This window comes from Balaenoptera borealis, assembly GCF_965194805.1.
Source record: "Balaenoptera borealis genome assembly, chromosome: X".
Classification (NCBI taxonomy): domain Eukaryota; kingdom Metazoa; phylum Chordata; class Mammalia; order Artiodactyla; family Balaenopteridae; genus Balaenoptera; species Balaenoptera borealis.
This window is the reverse complement of record NC_138881.1, coordinates 87832170-87854193: the sequence shown is the minus strand read 5'-3', so window position 1 is coordinate 87854193 and position 22024 is coordinate 87832170. Positions and strand designations below refer to the sequence as shown.

Sequence of the window (22024 nt, the reverse complement as noted above, 5' to 3'; positions counted from 1 at the left end):
CAATGAATTTGGTAAAGTAGCAGGATACAAAATTAATGCACAGAAATCTCTTGCATCCCTATACACTAATGCTGAAAAATCTGAAAGTGAAATTAAGAAAACACTCCCATTTACCATTGCAACAAAAAGAGTAAAACACCTAGGAATAAACCTACCTAAGGAGAGAAAATATCTGTATGCAGAAAACTATAAGACACTGATGAAAGAAATTAAAGATGATACAAATAGATGGAGAGATATACCATGTTCTTGGATTGGAAGAACTAACATTGTGAAAATGACTATACTACCCAGAGCAATCTACAGATTCAATGCAGCACTATCAAACTACCACTGGCATTTTTCACAGAACTAGAACAGAAAATTTCACAATTTGTATGGAAACACAAAAGACCCCGAATAGCCAAAGCAATCTTGAGAAAGAAAAACGGAGCTGGAGGAATCAGGTTCCCTGACTTCAGACTATACTACAAAGCTACAGTAATCAAGACAGTATGGTAGTCGCACAAAAACAGAAATATAGATCAATAGAACAGGACAGAAAGCCCAGAGATAAACCCACACACATATGATCACCTTATTTTTGATAAAGGAGGCAAGAATATACAGTGGAGAAAAGACAGCCTCTTCAATAAGTGGTGCTGGGAGAACTGACAGCTACACGTAAAAGAATGAAATTAGAACACTCCCTGACACCATACACAAAAATAAACTCAAAATGGATTAAAGATCTAAATGTAAGGCCAGACACTATCAAACTCTTAGAGGAAAACATAGGCAGAAAACTCTATGACATAAATCACGGCAACATCCTTTATGATTCACCTCCTAGAGAAATGGAAATAAAAACTAAAATAAACAAATGGGACCTAATGAAACTTAAAAGCTTTTGCACAGCAAAGGAAACCATAAACAAGACGAGAAGACAACCCTCATAATGGGAGAAAATATTTGCAAATGGAGCAACTGACAAAGGATTAATCTCCAAAATTTACAAGCAGCTCATGCAGCTCAATATCAAAAAAACAAACAACCCAATGCAAAAATGGGCAGAAGACCTAAATAGACATTTCTCCAAAGAAGATACACAGATTGCCAACAAACACATGAAAGGATGCTCAACATCATTAATCATTAGAGAAATGCAAATCAAAACTACAGTGAGATATCATCTCACACCAGTCAGAATGGCCATCATCAAAAACTCTACAAACAATAAACGCTGGAGAGGGTGTGGAGAAAAGGGAACCCTCTTGCACTGTTGGTGGGAATGTAAATTGATACAGCCACTATGGAGAACAGTATGGAGGTTCCTTAAAAAACTAAAAATAGAACTACCATACGACCCAGCAATCCCACTACTGGGCATATACCCTGAGAAAACCATAATTCAAAAAGAGTCATGTACCAAAATGTTCACTGCAGCTCTATTTACAATAGCCAGGACATGGAAGCAACCTAAGTGTCCATCAATAGGTGAATGGATAAAGAAGATGTGGCACATATACATAATGGAATATTACTCAGCCATAAAAAGAAACAAAATTGAGTTATTTGTAGTGAGGTGGATGGACCTAGAGTCTGTCATACAGAGTAAAGTAAGTCAGAAAGAGAAAAACAAATACCATGTGCTAACACATATATATGGAATCTAAAAAAAAAAAAAAGGTCATGAAGAACCTAGGGGCAAGACGGGAATAAAGACGCAGACCTACTAGAGAATGGACTTGAGGATACGGGGAGGGGTAAGGGTAAGCTGGGACAAAGTGAGAGAGTGGCATGGACATATATACACTACCAAACGTAAAATAGCTAGTGGGAAGCAGCCGCATAGCACAGGGAGATCAGCTCGGTGTTTTGTGACCTCCTAGTGGGGTGGGATAGGGAGGGTTGGAGGGAGGGAGATGCAAGAGGGTAGAGATTTGGGGACATATGTATATTTATAACTGATTCACTTTGTTATAAAGCGGAAACTAACACACCATTGTAAAGCAATTATACTCCAATAAAGATGTTAAATAAAAAAAAAGAAATGAAAGAAAGAATAGCAAAGATCAATAAAACTAAAAGCTGGTTCTTTGAGAAGATAAACAAAATTGATAAACCATTAGCCAGTCTCATCAAGAAAAAAGGGGAGATGACTGAAATCAATAGAATTAGAAATGCAAAAGGAGAAGTAACAACTGACACTGCAGAAATACAAAGGATCATGAGAGATTACTACAAGCAACTGTATGCCAATAAAATGGACAACCTGGAAGAAATGGACACATTCTTAGTAAAGCACATCCTTCCATCACTGAACCAGGAAGGAATAGAAAATATAAACAGACCAATCACAAGCACTGAAACTGTGACTAAAAATCTTCCAACAAACAAAAGCCCAGGACCAGATGGCTTCACAGGCGAATTCTACCAAACATTTAGAGAAGAGCTAACATCTATCCTTCTCAAACTCTTCCAAAATATAGCAGAGGGAGGAACACTCCCACACTCATTCTACAAGGCCACCATCACCCTGATACCAAAACCAGACAAGATGTCACAAAGAAAGAAAACTACAGACCAATATCACTGATGAACATAGATGCAAAAATCCTCAATAAAATACTAGCAAACAGTCCAGCAGCACATTAAAAGGATCATACACCATGACCAAGTAGGGTTTAACCCAGGAATGCAAGGATTCTTCAATATATGCAAATCAATCAATGTGATACACCATATTAACAAACTGAAGGATAAAATCTATATGATAATAGATGCAGAAAAAGCTTTTGACAAAATTCCACACCCATTTATTATAAAAACCCTCCAGAAAGTAGGCATAGAGGGAACTTACCTCAACATAATCAAGGCCATATATGACAAACCCACAGCCAACATCATTCTCAATAGTGAAAAACTGAGAACATCTTTTCGTGGTGTCCTTGTCTGACTTTGGTATAAGGTTAATGCAAGCCTTATAAAATGAGTTTGAGAATGTTTCATCCTCTTCCGTTTTGGGGAAGAGTTTGAGAAGGACTGGCATTAATTCTTTTTGAAATGTTTGGTAGAATTCACCTGGGAAGCTACATGGTCCTGGGCTTTTCTTTATGAGATTTTTGTTTACTGATTCAACCTCCTTACTTTGGTGATGTCATGTTTCCTTTGGTGTTGTCAAATTTCCTTGATTTTTCTTGTTCCTTGAAGTCTTGCATTGCACTCTTTGCATTTAAAGTAGTAGTCATCTCCTTCAGTCTTTACTAACTTAAGGAGAGAAATACCTTCCTTCAGTCCTGCTAGGGATTCTGAGGCTTTCACAGATCTTTTATGGATATGACTGCTTCTCACTTCTTGCTCCTGCTTGTGGCAGAATTCATAAATTTGTATACTTCTCTCAATCCTGCAATGCACCAGACTGGGTGCTGACAGCCTCCCTTTTGCTTTTCCAAGGGCAGAGCTAAAGCTAAAGAGGCCAAATTTGTGGCCTCTCCGTGGCTCTCAGATTCAGGTTAGCCTTCTGTGCATGCTCACAAGCCGTCTGCCAGAGCTTGCTCTTGCTGCCTTTGAGAACACAGAGTGGGCCACAGGGTGGAGGTTTGTGGGGGTGAGGCAAGCAGTGTTCTGGGGGTGCCAGTGGGCCAGTTGTAGGGATCCACACGTGAGATGTCCCAAGTGGCTTGTGGGCTGGCTTCTTGATAGAGTCCGTGAAGCAGTTAGTAGGATCTATGTCCCATTAGTGCCCTCCAAAAGTCCTATATGTCACTCTCTCAGCCTCTTCCCACTCCCAGTCATGCAACTGATGACTCGGTACTCTGAATGGAATGAGAGAGAAATGGGCCTCTTGGCCGTGTCCCACACAGCTGGGAAAGCCAGGCACTCCTTAACACACTTTCACTCCTCCCCCCATCCCCGCAGGAGAAATCACTGGCCAAGAAAGTGTCTCTTGGAACTGAGGGGTATTGCTTGGGGGAGGGGTGGTGCAGGTAAAGTCAAAATGTTACTCCTTCCCTCTCCAATGCATCCAAACTCAAATATATATATTATATATTTGTTTGTTTGTTTCCTCCAACAGCATGCTGGACCTTCTCTGCTGGAAACCTAGAATTCCATAAAGGCTTTCTTGTCCATGGGTGATTGTCTCATCCGTAGGTGATTGACAGTGTTCTTCAGGGTCTCCCAGACCACGGCTGAGAGGGACTGGGACCAGCACATGGTTCACTGCAGGGTCCGCAGCCAGGACTGAGATCTGTATGTGTATTACCTGAGGCACGAGTGGGTGAGACTCCTTCCGGGTCCTGTGGCATATGGTGTTGGATCCCACAGCTTTCACAAAGGCACTTTTGTCTGTAGATGGATGCTAAATTGTTATTGTTGAATGGGGCATACGTTCGAGGAATGTCGTATTTGGCCATGTTGCTAACATCACTTCTGGCAATGAGTCCTTAAACACCAAAAGCATGATCTATGAAAGAAAAACCTCTTAAGTAGGACTTTATTAAAATTAAAAACCTCTGCTCCCTGAAAAAAAATTTTTTAAGATAATGAAAAACCAAGCCAGAGACTGGGAATAAATCTCTGCAAAATACATATATAATAAAGGACTGATATCCAAAATATACAAAGAATTCTTAAAACTAAACAACAGGAAAACAAATACCCATTTAAAAAAATGGGCAAAAAGTCTGATTAGACACCCATTTCACCTTAATGGCTCTAAAGTGGATTTTAGGAACTGAGGACAGAGACCAAATATTATAACAAAAGATGCTCCAATTGCCTTATCACTCAGGAAATTCCAAGGGTTTTGGGAGCTGTGAGCCAGGCACCGTGAATGGAGACCAAATATATACGAGAAATATATTTTGATCATCTTAATGACAAAATATATTTCTTATAAATCACAGTATTGCAGTCCACCTCTTGGTCTTTGAACACAGATCCCTTATAGCAAAACAATAAAAAATGTCAAAAGATATGGCACATTACTAGAATCTCATTCAGTCACTAATAACTATTGAATCCATTATGAAATCTTATGAAAATGTCTCCCAGGGCAAGGCCACTGAGGTTTGCAGGCTTCTATTCAATCTTGTCAGTTTCCAAAAGCAGGAGTGATCTCAGCAATATATGGCTTCACCCTTTCAGTGATCTAGTATAATTGAGCCGAGAGGCAATATCATCTTTTGCTCTGGGCCTCTTTTGAGATGTTCATGTAATACTGGATTTCTCTCATTACATAACCATTTATTCATTTTCTAACCCACAGCTACTATTTTTCATTCTCTCCACTTACACCCAAACTTTTCCATCTTTGGAAAGGACATTAGGTTCAGTCACTGTACTGGTCTAGATGGCAGGCAGCAATACTAGTCTAGCAAGTCCCACCCCCTCAGCTCACTTCTAGTCAGATAAGGTAAGGTAACACAGGTGCAGAAGTTACACAGGTGAGCTATCTTTATCACCAGGCAATATAGCTGCATTCACTGTTAATCCTAATTTTCCCAGATTGGGTGAAGGCATATCCTGCCCCATCAGGCCCTTAGGAATTCTGACATAAAGGTAAATAGTTTCTTGCTTAGGAATCATCCTTGTTTCATGCCCTTGTAGTTGCAGCCCTGGTCCTGTGACCATTGTATCAAGTGGTGGGGAAAAGAAAAAGTTGAGGTGATATGAAGACAGAATACCAACATTTTCCCCACCCCCTTTTCCCCTGATCCACCAGAAAAACAGAAATCTATCCTGTGGGGGCACTCTTTTAGCCCCACTCATGTTCAGCTTGAGTGTGAGCACATACTCGTGAAGGCACGTAAGCCAGCCCTTCATGCCTTTATTTCCCCCCACCACCATTTTAGACAGCCAATATTTTAACTGCCCATTCCAATTCTCTATCAAACTATGACTCTAAAGAGGTTATTTTTCTGACCACTGCTGGACATCATGCGATGTAAAGTGTGTTTGTTCCTTGGTCTAAAGAAATGATTCTCAACCGTCCAAATTTGTGCAATATCTTCTGTTATAGTACTTTTGAGCATTTGCATCTACTACTGGGTAGGCAAAGCCCAGTGCAGAGTCAACGTCTATTCCTATATTCCTGTCAGGACTCATTTGTAGCCTCCCAGGGCTACCAGCATTAGTCTGACTTGTCAGCTCTAATCAGGGCCTCCCCGCAACCCCCAAGGAATCTGCCACATAGCCATCTGCAGTCTGTCTCTTTTGCTGGCATACGGAACAGTTCTTATTGGCATTGCCTCAGAGGGTGCAAGAGAAATATGTCTAGATTCGGTCCATCTTTGCACTGCTGCAACTCCCCCATGTCCACTCATTTCATGGACCCAGGTGGCCACATCAAGGAAGCACACCAAAATGTCCACTTAGTGGTTCCAATCACCTTCTGAACCTTGGAAGGGGGTTCTTCTGATGGGCATCAACATGTCCTACTTTAATGTACCCCTTAAATTCCCAGTGATTTCCATGAGGCTGTGCCCTATTAAGGCCATCCCTTTAATAGTCCAGTTTTCCATTGTCTATCTACCTGACCATATGGCCAGGCCATGGGCTACTGTCCATGTGTAGGTAAAAACCCAAACATAAGGGCTTTTGCCATTGCTCAATTCTTCTACCACTGCTAGGAAAACAGCATGCAATTCAGCACACTAGGCTGATCTGTTTTTACCTTCTTCAATCAGAGTGGTGACTTTCCAAACATTTCCAAGATATTGTCTGTTCACCATGGAACTGCCATCCACAAGCCAAGCAGCTCTTTGTTGGTCAGTTAAGGGCTCTTTATAGGGCACTGTCCAAGTTACAACAGAATCCAGTAGCTCCTCACACAGTTCCAGAGTCAGTCCTTGGTTAAAAGAGGCTCCCTGCTCTCAGGAGTATCTCCTCCTTGCATCTCCCAGGCAGCATGTTCCTTTATAAACCATTTCCATTTTATTATGGAACTCTTCTGGGCACTGCCATCCCCATAATCCTAGATATTATGGCTGTTTCAAGTTTCAAGATCACTTTATGTCCTTCAGTCAGTCTTAGGGGTAGCTTCAATTAATCACTGATTGCAAGGTAGTAAATGCCCCTCAAATGGAAATTCTCTAGTCCAAAGTGCCAGTAGTTGTCGAGGTGCTCACAGCTCTTGTCATATGCCCCAGTCTATTCTATGCCTCACATAGGGGTATCACACAGCCTATCAGCACCTCAGCCTCTACTCCACGCTGTTTTGGCTCGGGCAATCTTACTGGTTCCCATTTAGCATGTCCAATTAACACTGCTTGAAGGGTAGATTTACATGCCTTCTATTTACAATACTAGGTATGGGAAACATTCACCAGTCAGTTATAATGTCCATCCCCACAATACAATCAGGTAAAAAGAGAAAAAAAAAAGATGCAACCACTTCACATAAAACCTGTTTAAATATACCAATTCTCCTACAAACTTTTACCTTAATTTCATCAACCCTTATATTCCTAACTGTAGCCTCCACTAGGACTTCATCAACAGGTTTTGGTTTTACAATACTAGGTAAGGGAGGTGTTCCCCAGCCAGACATAGTTTCCATTCCCAGAAAACATTCAGGTAACATTCCAACTTTCATAATTCAATTAACCGTTACACTTTTATGTTCTCTCAATTGAACTGTAGCCCGAGTCAAGGTTTCACCAATGGATTTTGGTACCACAGTTCATAGGATTCCTGTATCAAGGAGTCCTGGAAACTTTTCTTCACCCCGACTATTTTACCCAAGCTTGTGCAAAAGGTTTTGGATCCTTAGCAAGGGGTAGAGCCAAAGGACTCTATAAGTCACATAAAGTCTTATGTATAAGACTTATATGAACACTTATATAAAGTCTTATATATCTTAAATCTTATATAAGATTTGTCAATCTTATATTAATTGTTTACCCCTTGTCCTAAGTGATTGGTCAGATTTCTCATTGTAATTTCTGCTTTCTGGCTTTCAAAATTTCTCCAAATTGTGGTAAACAGAGCTGACTTCTTTAGGGCCCTTTAATGTTGGGGGGCCAGCAAGTCCTTTGGTAGTGTTGTATTAAAATCTCTGTTTTAAGCCCATCAAGATCTGTTTTATTCACTCTGCTTCTTAATTATCATCTAAAGATTTCCACCCTGCTGGGATGAGTCCCATGACTCTCCTCTTTCTATCTTCTTTGTTCCACTCCTATCAACATTTGCTTTATTCACCTTATTCCTTAATAACTTTAAAATTTCCTACCCTGCTAAAACTATTCTCTTGATTCTCTCCTCTGCTGTCTCCATTCTCTTGTTAATAACCTAATATTTTTATTAGCATCTATAAGACCATGAGGGGAAGCTGAGACAGCAAATTCCATAAGGCTTCTTGAACTATCCCTCGGTTTTGCAGCAGTAAGGTTACAATGGGGTATCCATGTAAAAGAAGCCCTTTAACCACAGCATCTACTATGACCTGGATAACAAGTATATTCATTGGGTGAATATCCTGGTCATCATAAAGCCAGTCCCACATGGCTTGCATACAAAGCATATCAGCTGCTTCATCTGGGGTGTTCCGCTTGGCATTCATAGAGGAAGATGGACAGTCCCCTTCTCAGGGTAAACAGACCTTACAGTGGTCTTTATCCCATCTACCAGGCTAGTTGTTCCTTCAGAAAAAACCTCTTGTGTGTTTGGATCACACATAGCCATCTGTGATTGTTCTATAGTGATCTGTGCAACCTGTACCAACCCAAACATGCTCTTTCATTCTGCAGCACTCAAAACCAAAGACACAGCTCCTAAATTAGTCACTCTCACAATTTATTTCAGTAAAGGTTCCTCAGTAAACTGATGATATCAATCTACCAAATAAAACAACTCCTTCACACTATGTCCTCTGGTTTCAGTAGTTTCTTGGTTTTCCCCTCACCCTACAATGACTACCTTCTTGGTGACCAGAGGTCTTAGAGGTACTTTCTGTTGCCCCTGCATAATTTTTACCTTGGAGTGGGGGCAGCTGTGAGGCTAGTGGCTGAAGCTCAGACTCACTGAAATCTGAGCTTGGTCTAGCATCAGGGTCTGATCCAGCACTCTCTTTTACTTTAAGTTTAGCTATTAACAGATAACAGTTACCAAGGGATTGTACATTTTACCTCTTTCTTATTAGTCTGCATTTCCTTATTCATCCAGTGAGACAACTCCCCAGGAGTTGGATTTGATGAAATAAAATTCATAGTTTATGGCAAGACAAGAAAAATTTAAACGTAAAATTTTTCTCTGCCCCTTCGGGCTTCCTCCCTCTCCTCTAGTGTGTATTGTGCATCTGCACTAACCAGACCTCCCTAGGAGATAACCTTCCTTCTTAATCTTGTAAGGGGTCATGATGGCCCCCTACTCACTTTGTACATGTAGATCCTGATAGTGTAAACTATCAATACATCACTTGATATAGAATCCTTTTTCTCAAAAATGTATATAACTGTGCTTTGACCTCTAACAGGTGGAACAGTCCTCAGAGCTTTCTGAAAGTCTGCCTTCCTAGTTATAATCCTCAGGCTGTCTCAAATAAAATTTTCTATTTCTTTCTTAGACTGACTGTCAATTTTTCATCAACAGATCCAACCCTAAATTCCACTGGTAACTTTTACCCTTAGTAATGGATTGTAGCACAGCTGTTGTTCCATACCATGCATGACCATGAATCAAAGGTTCCTCAACCCCCACCCTTTCATCCTTTCTTTTCCCAAACTACATGTTTATGTGAGCCAGGGCTTTCTAGCTAATCTCACTTCTCTGACACCAACTAAAGTGGTTCTGAACCCAATTCCAATGTGTGTGTGTCGGGGTGTTGGGGGGAAGATAGTTTCCTACAACAACAACAATTCTCAAATGCCAGCAAGGTGTCCTACGATTAAACTTAATTATGACACTATCTACCCAGAGAGCATCAGAGTCCACAGGTCAGGGGCTCAGTCCCACAAGACTGCTCTCCACTTCAAATGTCAATCTCAAGCCCAGGTTATTACTTGTGCTTCTGACCGACCAACTACAGATTGGAGGTTTCCACGACCCCCTCCTTGGACTTCAGATGCCAACTGCGAATCCAGGTTGCTACCTGTACGGCTAGCCAGCTACCAACTGGCTATAAATTAGAGGTTCCTATGGCTTCCTCCTTGATTTCAATTAATTTGCTAGAGTGGCTTACAGAATTCAGAGAAACATTTTACCTACCAGATTACTGGTTTATTATCAAAGGATGTAATTCAGAAACAGCCAGATGGATACGTAGGGCAAGGTATGGAGAATGGGTACAGAGCTTCCATGCTCTCTCCCAGCGCTCCACTGTCCCAGAATCTCCACATGTTCTCCAACTCAGAAGCTCTCCAAACCCCATCGTTTTGGGTGTTTACGGAGGCTTCATTACATAGGCATGACTGATTAAATCATTGGCCATTGGTGGTTGATTCAACTTCTAGCCTCTCTCCCCTCCCAGGAAGTAATAGGAGGGGTTTCAACTGAATATTACGACCTTCTAATCACAGAGTTGGTTCCTCCGGTGACGGACACCATCTTTGGTGCTTTCCAAAAGTCACCTCATTAACATAAACCCAGTTGTGGTGGAAAAAGGCTTGTTATGAGTAATAATACACCTGTTTCACCATAATGGCTCTGAAGTGGATTTTAGAAACTGAGGACAAGAGACCAAATATTATGACAAAACGGCTCCCATTGCTCTTATCATTCAGGAAATTTCAAGGGTTTCAGGAGCTGTGAGCCAGGAACCATGGATGGAGACCAAATATATATGAGAAATATATTTTGGTCCTCTGAGTGACCAATTATATTACTTATGAATCACAACATCACACAAAGCTTACTAAAATAACTACAGCAATCTAAACAGTATGGTACCAACATAAAGATAGACATATAAACCAGTGAAACAGAATAAAGAGCCATGAAATAAACCCTTGCATATGTGGCCAAATGATTTTTGACAAGGGTACCAAGATCATTCAATGGGAAATGGACATTTTTTTCAAGAAATGGTGTTGGGAATATCCACATGCAAAAGAATGGATTTGGAGCGTTACCTTATACCACATACTAAGTTTAACTCAAAATGGATCAATGACAAACTCAAGAGCTAAAATTTTGAAACTCTTAGAAGAAAACATAGGAAAGAACTTTATGGCATTGAGTTTGGCAATGATTTCTTGGATAGGACACCAAAACATAAAAAAAGATAAATTGGACTTTGTCAAAATTAAAAACTTATGTGCATCAAAAGACCCTTTCAAGACAGTGAAAAGGCAAGCCATAGAGTGGGAGAAAATACTTGCAAATCATAATATATGATAATGGGTTAATATCAAGAATATTTAAAGGACTCCTAAAACCTAACAACAATAACAAAAAAGACCAAACAACCCTATTTTTAAGGATTTATTTTTAAGGGCAAAGGCCTCAAATAGACATTTTTTTCAAAGAAGATATGTAAATGGCCAATAAGCACATGAAAAGATGCACAACATCACTAGTCATTAGGGAAATACAAAGCAAAACCATGAGATACCACCTCACACACATTAAGATGGGTATTATCAAAACACAGAAAATAACAAATGTTGGCAAGGATGTGGAGAAATTGATACCCATGTGAATTTTTGATGTGAATGAAAAATGATTCAGCCACTGTGGAAAACAGTATGTCAGTTCTTCAAATAAATTAAACATAGAATTACCATATGATGTAACAATTCCACTTCTAGTTATTTACCCAAAATAATTGAAAGCAAGGGCTCGAACAGGTATTTGTACCACCAATGTTCTTAGCAGCATGATTCACAACAGCCAAAAATTGGAAACAACCAAAATGTCCATTGACAGATGTATAGATAAATAAAATGTGGTATATACAAACAATGAAATATTATTCAGTCTTAAAAATAAATAAAATTTTGATACATGCTACAAGGATGAACTTTGAAAATATTATGCTATATGAAACAGCCAGACAAAGTAACAAATATTATAGATACATTCTGGATACATTGTATCTAGATTTGTCAAATTTGTAGAGATAGAAAATAGAATAGTGCTCACAAGGGCCTGATCAGAGTGGGTAGTGGGAAGTTATTGTTTAATGGATACAGAGTTTCAGTTTGGGATGATAAAAAAAAGTTCTGGAGATTGATATTGATGATGGTTAAATGACAGTGTAAATGTACTTAATGTCACTGAATTATACACATAAAAGTGGTTAAAATGGCAAACCTTATATGTTATTTTACCATAAGTTTTAAAAAACCGTAGAAATGTACAATACAAAGGGTGAACCCTAATATATACTAGGGACTTTAGTTAGTAATAATGTATCAATATTCATTCATCAGCTGTAACAAATATATCACACTAATGCAAGAGGCTAATAATATGGGAAACTGTGTGTAGGGAAAGGAGGTGGTGGAGAAGAAGTAGTAGTATAGGGCTTCCCTGGTGGTGCAGTGGTTGAGAATCTGCCTGCCAATGCAGGGGACACGGGTTCGAGCCCTGGTCTGGGAGGATCCCACATGCTGCAGAGCAACTAGACCCGTGAGCCACAACTACTGAGCCTGCGTGTCTGGAGCCTGTGGTCCGCAACAAGAGAGGCCGTGATAGTGAGAGGCCCACGCACTGCGATGAAGAGTGGCCCCCACTTGCCACAACTAGAGAAAGCCCTCGCACAGAAACGAAGACCCAACACAGCCAAAAATAAATAAATAAATAAATAAATTTAAAAAAAAAGAAAGGAGGGCAATGTCTACACTATATACTGAGTCCCCTTAAAAAAAAAAAAAAGTAGTAGTATAGGGGAGCTCTCTGTACTATCTGCTTAATTTTTCTGTAAACCTAAAACTGCTCTAAAACATAAAGTCAAATAATTTTTTAAATGCCAGTATTATTGCATTTTTGGTTTGTTATTCCTTGTTTTTATTCCAGTGTATTTTATTTATTCATTTATTTTTATTAAAGTATAGTTGAGACAATATTATGTTAGTGTCAGGTGTACAACATAGTGATCCAACAACTAAATACATTATGAAATGATCACTACAAGTCCAGTAACCATCTGTCACCATACAAAATTATTACAGTATTATTGACTCTATTCCTTATGCTGTATATTACATCTCCATGACTTATTTTATGACTGAAAGTTTGTATCTCTTAATCCTCTTCATCTACTGCCCCATAATCCCCCACCCCCCTCCCCTCTGGCAACCACAAATTTGCTCCCTGTATCTGTAAGTCTGTTCATGTTTTTCCAGGGTTTCTTTTTGTTTTTTTTTTCTTTTCTTTTTTTTTTTTTGGCCGTGCAGTTTACGGGATTTCAGTTCCCTGACCAGGAATTGAACCTGGGCCACAGCACTGAAATCCCAGAATCCTAACCACTAGGCCACCAAGGAACTCCTACTGTTTCCATTTTGTTTTGTTTGTTTTGTTTTTTAGATTCCACATATAAGTGAGCTCATATGGTACCTGTCTTTCTCTGTCTGATTTATTTCACTTAGCAAACCATCAACAAAACGAAAAGACAACCTACTGAATGGCAGAAAATAATTGCAAATGATATATCCAATAAGAGGTTAATATCCAAATTATAAAGAAATCACACAACTCAATATAAAAAAAGAAAAATGAACAATCCAATTAAAAGATGGGCAGAGAACCTGAATAGACATTTCTCTAAAGAAGACAGACAGATGGCCAATAGACATATGAAAAGATGCTCAACATCACTAATCATCAGGGAAATGCAGATCTAAACCACAATGAGATATCACCCCATACCTGTTAGAAAGGCTATTATCAAAAAGACAAGAAGTAACATGTTGGCGAGAATGTGGAGAAAAGGGAACCCTCATGCACTGTTGGTGGGAATGTAAATTGGTGCAGCCACTATGGAAAACAGTATGGAAGTTCCTCAAAAAATTAAAAATAGAACTAGCATACCATCCAGCAACTCCACTTCTGAGTATTCACTGGAAGAAAGCAAAAATACTAATTTGAAAAGATATACGCACCCCTATACTCATTGTGGCATTTAGAAGAGCCAAGATGTGGAAACAACCTAGATGTCCATCAACAGATGAATGGACAAAGAAGATACACACACTCATTATTGAGTAATAACTTTTCATTCTGTCTTGGTGTGTGTATGTGTGTGACATCATCAGTAGCAGCATCTGAACCAAATCTGGGGTGATAGTGTATTCTGTCTCTGAGGGGTGGCCACAACAGTCCCAAAAAGAAAATATATTTTTCTGTACAGTGGAGCCATGGGTTTCTGGCAGAATGAAGAGAAAGGGAGCGGGAATTAATTGTAAAGCTTTTCACTTAATAGAGTCGTTCATCTAGGCTATCTTTGGTAATTTTAATATTGTATTTCAAAACTTTATATATAATGGCATTAATGGATTTATGTAAATTATAAAAGTTCCTACCATTGTTCTTGGTATACCAGAAAAACGACATTACTTTAACAGGAGGCTCAAATGGAAAAGGCACAACCTTTGAGCCATTTCCTCTTGTTTCTTATCCATTTGAGATTTATACACCAAGGGATGACAGCCACAGAAGTTTTTGTTTTTCATACCAGACTAGTTTTGACTCAGAAGAAATTATCTGTTATGAAAACTGAAGGATGATAGTGTGCCCCTCCTCTAAAAGCTTTTTTGTACTTGGTCACTGGCTCACTGAGGGATGAATCATTAGTTCTGGATGAGGATTTCTCACCTAAGGTGCTTAAGAGAGCTTGAAGTCCCATGTGGCTTGAATGCAGGTGGGATATAATGGGGACAATGAAAATATGCTGAAGGATATAGAGCCTTGAAAGACTTGCTAGGGAATTTGGTGATGTTATACAGATGGATTCCCCTGAAAGTTCCTCATTTAAAATTGAGGGCAAATAAATAAATAAATAAATAAATAAATAAATAAATAAATAAATAAATAAAATTGAGGGCCCAGCAAAGGGTCGGTAGGTGCTAATAGTCCAGCTGTGTTGCAGGAAGATTTCCTGCTTTACTTGATGACAGGAAAGATGAGAAATCTACACTGATTTTTACCCCCAGCCAGCAACATATTGAGACAAGTAACATCTGGATCAGCCCTGATACTACATGGGCTTGCCTGAATTATTTTTCCAGAAAAGGACATGAAACAAGAGATGAGCAATGGGGTTTTGACTTTGAGTACACCCCAGGAACAATTTGGGAACTGACTCTGTCTTCCATAATTCCTGCTCAAGGACAGACCAGCAGCTTCTTGCTTTGATACAAACACCTACATACCCCAAACTCACTGTTCTCTTTAACTAACGGAAAATTCCACAGCCATCAACTGATTAAGTGTGTGCTCCATAGGGCATTTGAGACACAGAATATTTCCAAAGGGTCTGGTCCAATTGTACTGTGAAGATCCCCAATTCTGAAAGCAGTATCCACAGCTGGAATTCCAGACTATGGGAGTTTTGTGGATTAAAAACAAGTTATAAAGAACTCCAAAAATCATCTAAGTTGCAACTGTATGTTGCAAAAAGCCTACCTACATTTTTTCACCCTTAATGCACAAATGTGGTTGGTTGTCTTTCATTTTAAGTCCTAGATATACAGAAGATAGATTCAGATTTGACCTCAACAGAAATTAAACTAAAGACAGCTGCTAAAACTAGGGGTACATGACACCTTGTTGAGATTTGTAGGTTTAGGCCTTCCCCCAAACACATAAAAAGTTAGGAGAGAGAGGAAGCTCAATAGAAAGACCAGTATTTGTACACTGTATTTCTCAATACCCAATTTCCCAATTCTGGGCAGTTAAGGAAAGAGGAATGATAACAGCAAAGGAGACAGAGGGTAGGAGAGGCAGAGGTGACCCCAGACCCCAATCTAAACTCTGGCATTCTATGCCACAAACTCTTAACCAGAACTTAGCTTTTATTAGGTATAAACAGGAGGAGCTGAGGTAGTATAGACAACATAGCTTCAGCTCTGTAAACTGTACAAATAAATAGGATAGTGGGATTAGGGGAATTAATTTCTTCCTAACCACACACTCCTAAAGGACTTTGGTCTCCTGTGGCTGTCTCATAGAGCTGAGCTCTAATCAAAAGGGATCAGCACAAACACGGCACTGTCATCAAGCATAGGTGCAAATCACCAAGTCCAAAGCATTGGTCAGCAAACAAAAGCAAGTATGAGAACAAACAGTCATAAAGATGGGGCAAATGAGATTTTCCATGAAGCAATTTTTGTAGTTAGACCCTAGAAAGGCCCTCCTCTGAGACCCAGGAATACAGGGGGAGGGAGCCTCAGATGAAGCAGTAAACTCGGTACCCCAAGATGGGGCACCTGGATGTTGAGGGCACAGTGGGACTAGGTCCTTTTAGAACCACACTTCCATGGCTTTGCTAAATGGGAATGAGAACCAGGAATTTTCTTGGAGGTTAAAAAGCTTCAAGATATCCTGATGAGACATCTTATGTGAAAGGCTGAGCACAAGTTCTGGGACTCAGACTGGAATGAAAGCATCTGTGTTCCTTTACTGCTAAGTCTATGTCTTCACTCCTTTCTCCAGGTCTGCCCAGATGTCAGCCAGTAGCACAGTCCTGTCTTCTTGTGTAAAGAGTGATTCTACTCTTTGAACATGCTGAAACTAAGTGATCTTTCAATGTAAACTTGTTTTGTTTGTACCCCACTACAGACACAGACAGTGCTCTTTACTATTCTGTTACTTGTGCTTTATCCCTCTGACTAGACTTCAACTGAAGAACTAGGACAATGTTTTCACCAGTTTTAGCATGCAACTTTATTTACACGTAAATGAAGTATTAAATGAATACACTTATGTCAATATAAAGCACAGAAGTATAGCTTACTCAGGATGAATAAGTTCATTATTAGGTCATATTGCAGAAGTACTAAAAATATCTCAATTTATATAGCACAATAAAAATCAACAAACATTCAAGCTCTCAAGATCATTTGGTATCCATAAAACTGGCTCCTTCAATCAGCACAGATGGCATAAATATTGAACTTATAATATGCATTCATTTCATATTACAACACCAAAAAATTATTCAAGGCTTTGTGAGAATATACGACTATTTAGAGTTTGAGTATTAATCGTATAACTTTATCTCTCACCTCAGGATCACTGTGCTCTGCTAAGTCTTGTAGTTTCTGACCAAACTCTTTTGCTTCCTGGAATATGGAAATAAGTTCAGATTTAGTGAACTCTTCCTTGGTAAATAGCTTCACCTTCTTTTTGAATTGGAAATTTATATTCTCAAATATTTCAATGATATTAAGAATATTGGCCTTTGACTCATTTTTGTTAAAGGGCGCAACCAATGATGACAGTACTTTGGCACTGATCAGTTCTCTTGTATTGGCTTGATTTTTAGACAAGCGCGAAAACACTTTTAAAACATAAAACTTGGTTTTGCCACTTCCCTTGTTTAACAAGGTGAGGAAACCTGGAATGTAATTGACAATCATATGGTGGTCCTCAAATTTTACACTCAGCTGCACTAATAATTTTAGTCCAGCCAGTTGCTCAGGGGAGTTCAAAGTATAAGAGATTATGTCCTTACAAACTTGGTTTACATATGACTCTCCTGTTTTTGGTCCTCCAGAAGACTCAGAGTTGTCATCCACCATATTTAAAGTTCTAGGGTGTTCTTTAACATTGGGATTATTGACCAAGTTTTCAATCATAACAGTAATACCTACATCATGAATTATATCTTGGGTAAATGGATAAGCAGGACTGATACCCATTATCATTGTAGCTATTTCATGAATGAAAGGATCCCTAGTTAACTTAAGTAGGCCAACGAGTTTATCAAATTCTTTAGGCTCTAAACTAAAAACACGTGATTTGCAGCGGCAGGCTTTTGGATTGGGCCCATACTTTTCCCTATACTTAACCTGTTTTTTGAGCTCAGCTAAGGTCTGGAAGTAAGGCCCATTATAGGGTGGGATCTTGGTCAGAGGCCGAATCCCAAGAGGAGTTTCAATCAAGGTCTCAACCAGAGTCCAGTTCCCTTCTGGAGGCAAGGATCGTTCCCCTCCCTCTACTGGGACTAGGACACAAAACCTGGCCCTTGACCATGCTGCCGCTTTTTGCTTTATAGTAAGTTCGGGTTTGGGTTTGGGTGTGGGCTTGGGCTTTTCCTGGATCTTACGTGGAGGCTTATACACTTGAAAAGGGGTCTCTTCTTCAGGCCAGAACCAGGATCCTACACTAGGCTCTTCTCCAGTCCAAAACCAAGAGCAGACATTTTCTTCAGCCTCATCACTGGACTCGATTACAATACCAGCTCTGTCCCCCACCCTCAACTTGATGCTGGCCTCTCTCCTTCTCTGGGACCTGGACCCAATATTGTCTTTATCATCAGCCTTGGCAAAGGACCTGATATTGGCTTCACTTCCAGCACCAGCCTTGACTTCATACTTGGTCACAGCACTGACCCTGGACATAGGCATGGCCTTTGACTTGGTTTGGGACACTATACCAGGTTCTGTAGGGGGGTCTGCCTTAGTCTCAGCCACAACTCTAGTCTTAGTTTTAGCTTCCATCTTGCTCACTTCCCTTTTCAAGGCACGGCCTCAGCGTAGGTCACTGCCTGTGTCCTGGCCACTGCTCCATCCCCAGGCTTGGCCTGGGTCACTGGTCCTGTTTCCAATTCTGCCTCAGCCACTGCCTTGGCTTGGATCTTAGCCTTGGCTCTAGTGTTGGCAGGGCCACTGATTCCAGCTTTCAGGCCAGCTCCAGCCCCTCCTCTGCCCTTGCCTTAGCCTCGAAGCCAGTCATGATCCAAGTTAAAGGCAAGGCCAAGTTATGTATCCCCACCCCCGTCTCAGCCTTGACTGAAGGTCTCTCCCAGGTTGGTGTTTTCATACAAAGTCCAGTTGTCACTCAGCCCCCTTTCCAACTATAGGCTCTGCCAGTGATATAAACAACGTGCAGAGGAAGCTCACTCAGGGAAGGGAAGGATGGCTGTGTGCCTGAGCGCAGCCCTGTGGAGGGTGGTGGTCTTCAGCCACTCCAAGGCCACCAGATCTGCCACTGAAGTTGGACCTAGGGGTGGAGGAAGGAAATGGGGCTTTGAGTCTTTTCCAACTTTTTGCTCATGTTGATTAGCACAGAGAGACAGGAAAGTATGAAAATTCAGTGCTAAGTGTAAAAGGCAGATAATTAGCAAACTCCTTCTCCCTTCATTTCATGCTCCCTACTACTGCAGTTGCAACCGATCTTTTTTCCAGACACAAATCAAGAGTATGGAGAGTGGAAAAGCTGAATGGGAGTGAGAGAGACTGAAGAATCCCTAGACTGGCTCTCTACCCCTACTGCACCCAAGCACATCTCCACTACTTCATCCTACAGGTCTACTGAGGAAGTCTCCACATACACTAACCTTCTCTGATCTGGAGTAATTTTCTCCTCCTTTCCTTGCTTCCAATGATGACAAGCCCTACAGCAGACCTAAAGGCAGATCTATGGACAAATAAACAAACAGGAGGATTGGAAACTGATCTCTTAGTAGACTGACCTTGGTCCCTGGTCCCTATATATGTAGTTTGTCTAGTGTTTCCCTCCTTCTGGTCCCTTCCCCCATTGCCTGCTTCAGGACTGCTCCTCCTCCCTGTTTCCCACCATTTTCCTCTTCAGTGACTGCCCTGGCATTTCCCTGTTTCAAAAATGGGCTGGGGTGAAGTATAAGAATAGTAAAACCAAGTGGGAAGTAATAAAAGCAGGTATTACCCTTCTATACCCCCAAAGCTTAGGAAGGCTCCCAACTAATTCAGCAGGGGACCAAACGGGTTAGTAAACTGGCAAAACAGAAGAGATAGAATTCTCTAGTCTCAATCACTCTACCCTCACACCAATCCAAACAGATATAGGACACATTTCTCTTCTTCATTATTTCCTAGCTTCAAGTTGGGTTACCATTTACAAGCCTTCACAACAACTGAGAGTTCCACAGACCTAAGGACAGACCTACACGCAAAGATTCACAAATGCAGAGATAAATAAATAAATAGAGACAATGGAGACCGAGCCCTTGGTAGAGATCAGCACATAGGACACTGATCCTTTCTGGATACAAGTACCTGATTGCCAAAAATTTCTCTCTTTCTTCCTCCCCTCCCCCAAATCTCCAAGCTCCTCTGCTCCATTCTCAAAGTCTGACAATTCCCCTGCAGAGACAACTCAAAAATCGCTGCAAGATAGTGGTGGTGTTAGTAGGGATGGAATGCTCAAACCATGGAAATTGGCTTCGAAATCAATGAAAAGTATGATTTCCAAATTTCATCTAAGTTCTTGTGTTTCCTTTTTCTCCCCAAAGCCTATCATTTTCTTCAACACAACGGGAATAAGGGAGGGCTGTTTGGAAAGCTGGCAGAAAGGAGATCTGGAATTTCCCCAAGATCCCTACCTGCTCTAGTCTTAGCCATCTACCACATCCAAGCACTGACCTCTCTACAGAAATTAAGCCAATTTTCTTTTTCTTATACCCTTTGAGGTTCACTGCCCCCTACCGGTCTTTACAGAAACATAGAGTACCGCAAATGCAGAAACAGACCTACACATATAAACGCATGATACATACTCAACGACCCAATGAAAAGACAGTGGGAGAGACTTGGTTATTAATAGTTAGCCTAGTAACCAGGACAGGAGACCCTTTTCTAATCCAGGGCCTTGATTATCAAACACTTACAACCGCTTTTTACACTCTTTCCCTCCCAGGGCTCCCCAGACCACTGCTCTCACAGACAGCAAGCAGCAGCCCCTCCTCCTATTAATGTAATCCATCATTTCTCCGCTAGAAGCCGCTACTACACTCCTTTCCCTCCCCAAACATGGTGGGTGGGGGGAGGGCAGTGTCTGGAAATCAAGCTAGCAAGAGGCAGATCATTTTAATTTATCACTGCGTGCCGCTCAAATGACCCCTGTCCCTCTCTCCCTCTCACCACCCGCGCCCCATGACCAAGTCACATTTCCCACGTTCATCTCTGACACCCATATCCACACTCCCAAGCAATGCCCGCCTTCTCACTGACCTGCTCTGCTTGGATGAGAAGCAGTTTTTTCATTTCCTTGCCTCGAGGGTTGCCGAGCCCTAAGAAAGAGGGACGGACAGTCAGACGGATACAAGGACACGAGACAATGGCGGCGACTATGTTTGGGGTTTGGCCCGGCACGGCGGATTCACGACGAGATACCTGCTTTATCAGATGAAGGGCCGTAACTGGCAAACGACTGTAACTTTCTGGAATTTCCTTCTCCTTACCGCCCCCAGGACTCCTCAGGGACCCGCTCCTAGTGATTCTTTTAACAGCTACCTTTTCCTCCGCAGACTTTGTCTCTCCACGTCCCCAGAACCAAAACCGACAGCGGGAGCAGCAAAGGGGAGTTGAAGGCGACTCGGCCTCACCGAAGCGGAGTGATACCAGGCCTTGCATAGCGCCACTTTCTCTGTCGGCGAGCTCCGTCCCGCCTACCCTGGCCGTTTCGGTACTGGAGTGGGCAGGGGCGGGGTCTGGATTTTTAGAAAGCAGCGCTGGACGGAGAGAAGCCGACTAAACCAAAGGGTCTCGGTATTAGTTCCCCTCTGTTAGGGAGCTCCTCCACCCCAAACCTACAATCTATTCCCCTGAACTGAAATGTATACGGGTTTCGGGAGGTGGCATCAGTGAATCCGCTTCGGCCCGATAAGGCGGACGGATACCAAAATATAGTTGTTACAAATTCCCTTCTCCAAAGCCTGCGGCCCGCCGTAGTGGGTGGGTTGGGGGAGGGGGCCGAGGTAAGAAGGTCAGGAAAGAGGCTCAAGACTGAAAGAGGAAGGTGAATTCTGATCTATTCCAAAAACTATGCGTCCCCTTTATGAGAGAAGCCCCTTCAAAGCGCCCTTCTCAGCAATCAGCCTTTTGAACTAAAGGGCAGGGGCGGGGCGGGGCGTCTGGAAAGCTGCTCTAGTCCGACTTGCTGATCAATATCAAACACCTTA

At 41.2% G+C, this 22024-nt stretch overlaps 1 protein-coding gene across 12 annotated transcripts in view; it reads right to left on the bottom strand.

Annotated features, from left to right (window-relative positions):
* The window catches only part of ARMCX5 (armadillo repeat containing X-linked 5), a 135791-nt gene extending 114117 nt beyond the window's left edge, over window positions 1-21674 (bottom strand). For 2 of the 12 annotated variants that reach the window (XR_014239570.1, XR_014239573.1), the window contains exons 1-4: window positions 21357-21674; window positions 21075-21133; window positions 17148-19086; window positions 2843-4447 (exon numbers count right to left, since the gene is read on the bottom strand). Coding sequence is in view for 8 of the 12 variants with exons in the window: in XM_082377249.1 (XP_082233375.1) it covers window positions 17109-18584 (1476 nt within the window). In the remaining 4 variants the exon portion in view is untranslated. Of the gene's footprint in view, window positions 1-2842; window positions 4448-16781; window positions 19087-19423; window positions 19504-21074; window positions 21134-21236 lie in introns of those variants that run through there. The other 10 variants (XR_014239571.1, XR_014239572.1, XM_082377248.1 and 7 more) reach the window with 8 other exon arrangements.
* Window positions 21675-22024: the final 350 nt, after the last annotated feature.